A 5,913-nucleotide genomic window follows, 5' to 3' on the forward strand; every position below is an offset into this window, starting at 1 on the left:
ATATATATATATATATATATATATATATATATATATATATATATTCGTCAGAGCCACAAAGAAGCACACGTGTGAAATCCTATTTTTTTTTTTTTTTTTTAGGCAGAGGAAATGCATTACGCATAGTCCGGGGAATTCAGGACTTCCCCAAGGGTAGTGTGGGGCTCTCCCCATCCCGTCAACTGGGGAGGGGGTCTACCCACTAAAATCCTCTGCCGGGTCTTTTGCGGCCGTCGCGAGGGCGCCCCGTGAACCGCTCGCGCATAACTTCCGAGACGCCCTTAACCGTCGGGCGGATCTGTCTAACCCGCCCCCACTTCCGGATCGGGGAGAACTCCCACCTCGGCCCACTCCACCAAATCCTCCGTGACCGGACGTGGAGCCCTCCCATCCGGTCATATCATTTCCCTAATGGGGCACTATGGGCCAGGTCCGGTCCCGTCCGGATCCGACCCGCTCCTTCGCTCCCGACCGAGGTTATGGGGTGGGACGTCATTTTGCCCCTCCAACCCTCAATCAGGAGACCGCGTACTTTGCGAGAGAGGTGAGTCGTTATCGCTGGCCGCCACGGTCCAGTCTCCCCCCGCTGGGACTCCTTGCGCAAATGCACGCTGAGAACTATCGGCGTGTCAAGGAACTCCGGAGTGGGGGAAACCAGGAACATCTGGCCAAGGCCATTGGCACGTACACAAGTCTGTCAACGCCTCCTCCTAAGATGGAGTCCTACACCTGGAGGAGGCGGTGGGCCTGTCGGGAAAGCTGGCCACCCTGCCCCCTTCCCGGAGGCGCCTCGTTTGACTTTTAGTCATGGAGGAGATTTCGCGCCTTATGGCGCGTCTCCCCCCTCCCCCCCTTCAACCAGGCGCCTTCTATTATCTCCCCCCGCCGGGTCCTTCGGCGATTGCCGCCAGAAGAGCCCGGTCGTATGCGGGGGGCAGCGCACCCATAGGTACCCCGGGGGAGGGAACGCCAGCGGTGACGTCCCCTCCCCGCCCACGAGTGCGCCGCCTTTCTATTCCGCGCAAATGCGCGGGTGGGAGATGCGCCCTTCTCCTTCGTTGGCGTCTCTCCCCGTCCCGAGGAGCGACTTTGCTCCTTCTTATCCTTTCCGCGCCCTCCTTCTGTGACATAACAGTGTCGCAGAAAGAGGTAACGGCGGACCAGCCCTCATCTCTCCCAAACATGGCCCTGATAAGGGCCGGGGGAGAGAGATTCGCCCTCACCACCTCGATTAGGATCCGGCGCTGCTCCAGGAGGGACACTTCTTCAGGGTGTGTTGCACCGAGTCCACCTCGGCACTGTGGTGGCAGCGGGAAGTATGCTCCCTATCAATCCTATGCAGGTACTCACCGAAACATCCATGTCCGGTGAGTACCTGCGTTCTCCGGAAAGACAACTCTCCGCTGGCCCTGTCTATCCATTACTGTAGACAGGGCCGGATTTCGGCGACCCTTTGTCCCGACAGGCCCACCGCCTCCTCCAGGTGTAGGACTCCATCTTAGGAGGAGGCGTTGACAGACTTGTGTACGTGCCAATGGCCTTGGCCAGATGTTCCTGGTTTCCCCCACTCCAGAGTTCCTTGACACGCCGATAGTTCTCAGCGTGCATTTGCGCAAGGAGTCCCAGCGGGGGGAGACTGGACCGTGGCGGCCATATGCGATGCCGTACTGTAGGCCCGGGCGAGACGGATGGCGACCCACCGCTGAGCGCGGTGTCCCAGCGCTGTGATGCGCTGGTTGGTCACTATCTCGCTCGCCCAGACTGGGGCCCCGTAAAAGACCATATAGTGGACGACGTCGGCATACAGTCGCCTAGCCTTTCTTTTTGGGCCGCCGAGGTTGGGCAGGAGGCTACCCAATATGTTCGCCACCCTGCCCAACTTGGGGGTCAGAAGCTCAAAGTGCTTTTGAAACCCCCATGTGCCATTGAAGACGAGTCCTAGATACTTTATCGTGGGACCTGTCTTCACGGAGATGTCGTCTATCCGGACTCGGGCCCTAGGTGGCTCCCCCCTGGACCCATCATGCATGAACATGAATTCTGTCTTCAGGGGAGCCACCTAGAGGCCCATCCTATTTAGAGAGCATATCACCTGGTCCACCGCCAAACGCTCCATGACTAGGGCGTCCCGCCAGCCCCTACACCCGGCCAACACCATGGTGTCGTCCGCATAGCAGACGACGGTGCAGCCGGAGGGCAAGGCGGAGAATTTGGTCATACACGACGTTCCATAATAGGGGTCCAAGCACGGACCCCTGCGGAACGCCGCGGTAGACCGCCCTTCCGTACTGGAGTTCCGCTTTGTTGCGGAACTCCAGTTTTCTACCCCAGAAATAGTCCCGAATAATTGAGACCAGGTGGGGGGACCCTAAAATGGGCCAGACCCGCCTCAACCTGGTCCCAAGGGAGGGAGTTGAAGGCGTTGGCGATGTCGAGCGACACCGCCAACACAACACCCCCCTCCTCCCTCCCGACGGCCTCCGAGAGGCGCAGAATCGCGTCCACGCTTGATCGTCCCTCCCGGAAGCCGTACTGCTCCTCGTTGAGGAGACTACCGTCGTTCTTGGGACTACCCTGGGATAGATGTCGAACGAGGCAGTAGTGTATTATCCTCTCGAATAATTTACCCGCCTTGTCCAGCAGGCATATCGGCGTATAAGCGGAAAGGCTATCTTTCGCCTTGCCCCCCTTCCTGAAGAGGACCAAGTTGGCCCTCTTCCAGGGGCTGGGGAACACCCCGGTCCTCAAGCAGGAGGTGAAGAGCCGCAACATGCGGCTCTTACCTCCCCTACTCTCATTGCCAAGGTTTAGATTGTGCCCGGGATGCCGTCAGGGCCCGGCGCCCTTCTCTTTGCGTCGAGCTTCCTGACGCGGCCCTGTCCATCTCCTCCATCGTAACCCCGACGAAAAACGAAAAAGTACGGGGAAATTACCGATACGCGCTTACTCCCGGGTTAAAAAGGACATCTTAAAGGTATCTTTAAGACTTTACTGAAAGATGTCTTTATGACGTCTTTTGGTAAAGTCTTAAAGATGTCTTTCTTGAGACGTCTTCAAGACGATCTTTTAGACGTGTTATCTGAATATGTACATATTACACACACATATTAATCTATTTTGGAGTAAATCGGTTAAATTCTCTAATTTCAAAAAAGACAAATTAACAATATTCATTCGTTAACAATTTAATTAACAACTTAAATTAATTAATTTAATTAACAACGCAACATGACACCGAAAAGATTCATAAACCAAAAATAATTTAACAACTGGTTCTAGTTTTCTCTAAGTTCTTGTTTCTGATATTTACTACTGTGAAATATTGTTTTTATCTATTAATATATTTTTAATGTATATTTGATTTGATGATTGAATGTGGTAGGCCACCAGCCAACATGACTGGTGGCAGCACAGGAAGCACAGTATTGCTTGAAGTACAGGAGTTGTGCCGAGTGATGGGGTGATGGAGGAGCGAGGAAGAGATAGAGAAGAATGGCTGAAGAAGTTGCGACAGGGATTGTCTGTTTCCAAATATTGTTTTTTTCTTTTGTCAAATACATTATAGTTAATCGCAGAATAGTGTGTTCACTCAGAACTGTGTGTTCATTCAAAACTGTGTGTCAAAACACTAATTGTGCGTGCGTGCGTGCGTGCGTGCGTGCGTGCGTACGTGCGTGTGGCGTGCGTGCGTGCGTGCGTGGATGCGTGCGTGCGTGGATGCGTGCGTGCGTGTGTATGTGTGTGTGGTTTACGTTACTTTAGATTTTCAATATTGACAGTGAATATTGGAATATATTCTTTGCCTACAGAGTTCTCACATTATCGTTTCTTGTGCACTCATTTATTAATATTGTTTCATTAATTTTTTAATAAATATTGTGGAATTTATGAAATGATAGATAATTTTCTAATTCAATTTGATCCTTTTTATTTGCATACAAGCATTTTTTCTTTAATTTTCAGACATCTTGCATATGATTTATTACTACTTATTTGTGTAGTTAATATTCAAATTACTGGTAAATATTTGTTTTATTTGTTTTATTAGCGGAAGCGGCGATGGGTTCTACAGTTCCGAATTTCAGTCATTATTACGAGGGAATTCGTTATATAATGCCACTATGCCGCGGCAATTAGCCTATGGTGCTTCGATTACTTTAAAGAATCATCGCACAGGTGGTGGTTATTTGCATTCGCATTGGCACTTGTACCCCGAAGGAATTGGTGCCAGACAGCAACAGGTTGTTAACAGAATTGAAAAGTAACACATTACTTGCAACACAGTTATCGTTACAAGATTTTTTAACTTTTTTTTAGTAACGATTTGACAACGGTATTATTTCATTTATTAATAATGATAACTGTGGTGTAATTATATTTTTGCGTAATACTAGTGAATATAATCGTCATTTTAATCGTTATTTTTTTATATGTAGGATAAATGTATATAAGATGATAGCAAATTGTACAAAAAGATTTGTGAAATTTGATGAAAGTAACGATACTCGTTATTTCTTAAGTAACGATAACGGAAACAAGTTATTTTTTTCAATGAATAATGACTAGTTATTTTTAAAAAATAATGTTCTCAACTTTTGATTATTAGGTATATATTCGGTTTCAATATAGTTTCGAATGCTTTTTTTTTCAATATAATTTGGAACGCAATCTTAATGTTCACAATGAGAAAGCTTATCTCTTGAGAATTAAAAAGAAATTATTATTTAAAAAATTGACCCATTGGACATGGACTAAAATGCATCGAAAGAAAGAGATATACAAACTGTATCAAATTAAATATGTTCAGTAAATACCAACAGTAACATTACATCAATGTTATAATTTCCAACAAGCAAGATTCGCAAAATCGAAAAAATTTGAACTTAGAAAAAATTTGAACTTTTGTAGAAATAAAATATATATTAACCTTATCACTTAGCTATTTTTCATTTTGGCTGAAAAGCAGTTTTGAGAGTAAAAATACCCCTTTAAAAAAAATTGAATTCTCTATTTTTTCTAATATCTCTAAAAGCATAGGATATTGAAAAAATATTAAATACAAAATTATATGGTATACAATTATTGATAAATATACTGATTAACTCCTCTCAAACGACTCTGATATATATTATTTTTTTAAAAATATGCTAAATAACATACAAAAAGTTTCAACCGTCAATATTTGTTTATTGCAAAGTTATTGTAAAAGAAAGGACCCCGCACAAATCTTATGGGAAATGGCCCTCAGCGGATTTGGCTGAAATTTTAGTATGATGTAGTCCTGGTCATGCTGAACAAAAGTCTCAATGGCACTGACAAGTTCTGATGGCTAGTTTTCGAGTTACAATAGATTAATGATTAATAATTAGAAAATTCAGCTATGATTAATGAAGTTTTACCAATAAACTGATGGTCTCACATGGTGTTCCGTATTTTGCTAATGCGTATGAACATAAGACTACAGATTTAGCAATATATATTGTCAGTAGAATATGTATAACATAAAACTACCGCGGCAAAAGTGACAGCAGAACTCAACGCTCACCTGAGTAATACTGTTTCAACAAAAACAGTACGGCGGGAACTCCACAAAGCTAACATTCATGGAAGGGCTGCAATTGCACAACCCCTTATAACGGAAGCCAACGCTAAGCTGCGAAAAAAGTGGTGCGACGATCATAAAACCTGGACACTTGATGATTGGAAGAATCCATACCACTTGGTGGTATGGTCCGATGAATCACCGTTCACATTGTTTCCTACTAACGGCCGGGTTTATGTATGGAGAACCCCAAAAGAAGCTTACGATCCGGACTGCCTGCTTCCTACAGTCAAGCATGGGGGAGGTTCCGTTATGATTTGGGCGGCTATATCGTGGTATTCAGCTGGTCCTCTCATTCACATCACTGGCCG

At 46.0% G+C, this 5,913-nt stretch overlaps 1 protein-coding gene across 14 annotated transcripts in view; it reads left to right on the top strand.

Annotated features, from left to right (window-relative positions):
- The window catches only part of LOC116852654 (protein O-mannosyl-transferase 2), a 168,703-nt gene that overhangs the window by 82,978 nt on the left and 79,812 nt on the right, over positions 1–5,913 (top strand). For 13 of the 14 annotated variants that reach the window (XM_032833205.1, XM_032833216.1, XM_032833214.1 and 10 more), the window contains one exon: positions 4,049–4,241. The exons of the other annotated variant lie outside the window; for it this stretch is intronic. In XM_032833205.1, the coding sequence (XP_032689096.1) occupies positions 4,049–4,241 (193 nt within the window). The remainder of the gene's footprint in view (positions 1–4,048; positions 4,242–5,913) is intronic. 14 annotated transcript variants of the gene reach the window in all.

Source organism: Odontomachus brunneus, unplaced genomic scaffold, assembly GCF_010583005.1.
Source record: "Odontomachus brunneus isolate Ranch 3 - 2012 unplaced genomic scaffold, Obru_v1 Obru_scaffold_244, whole genome shotgun sequence".
Lineage (NCBI taxonomy): Eukaryota > Metazoa > Arthropoda > Insecta > Hymenoptera > Formicidae > Odontomachus > Odontomachus brunneus.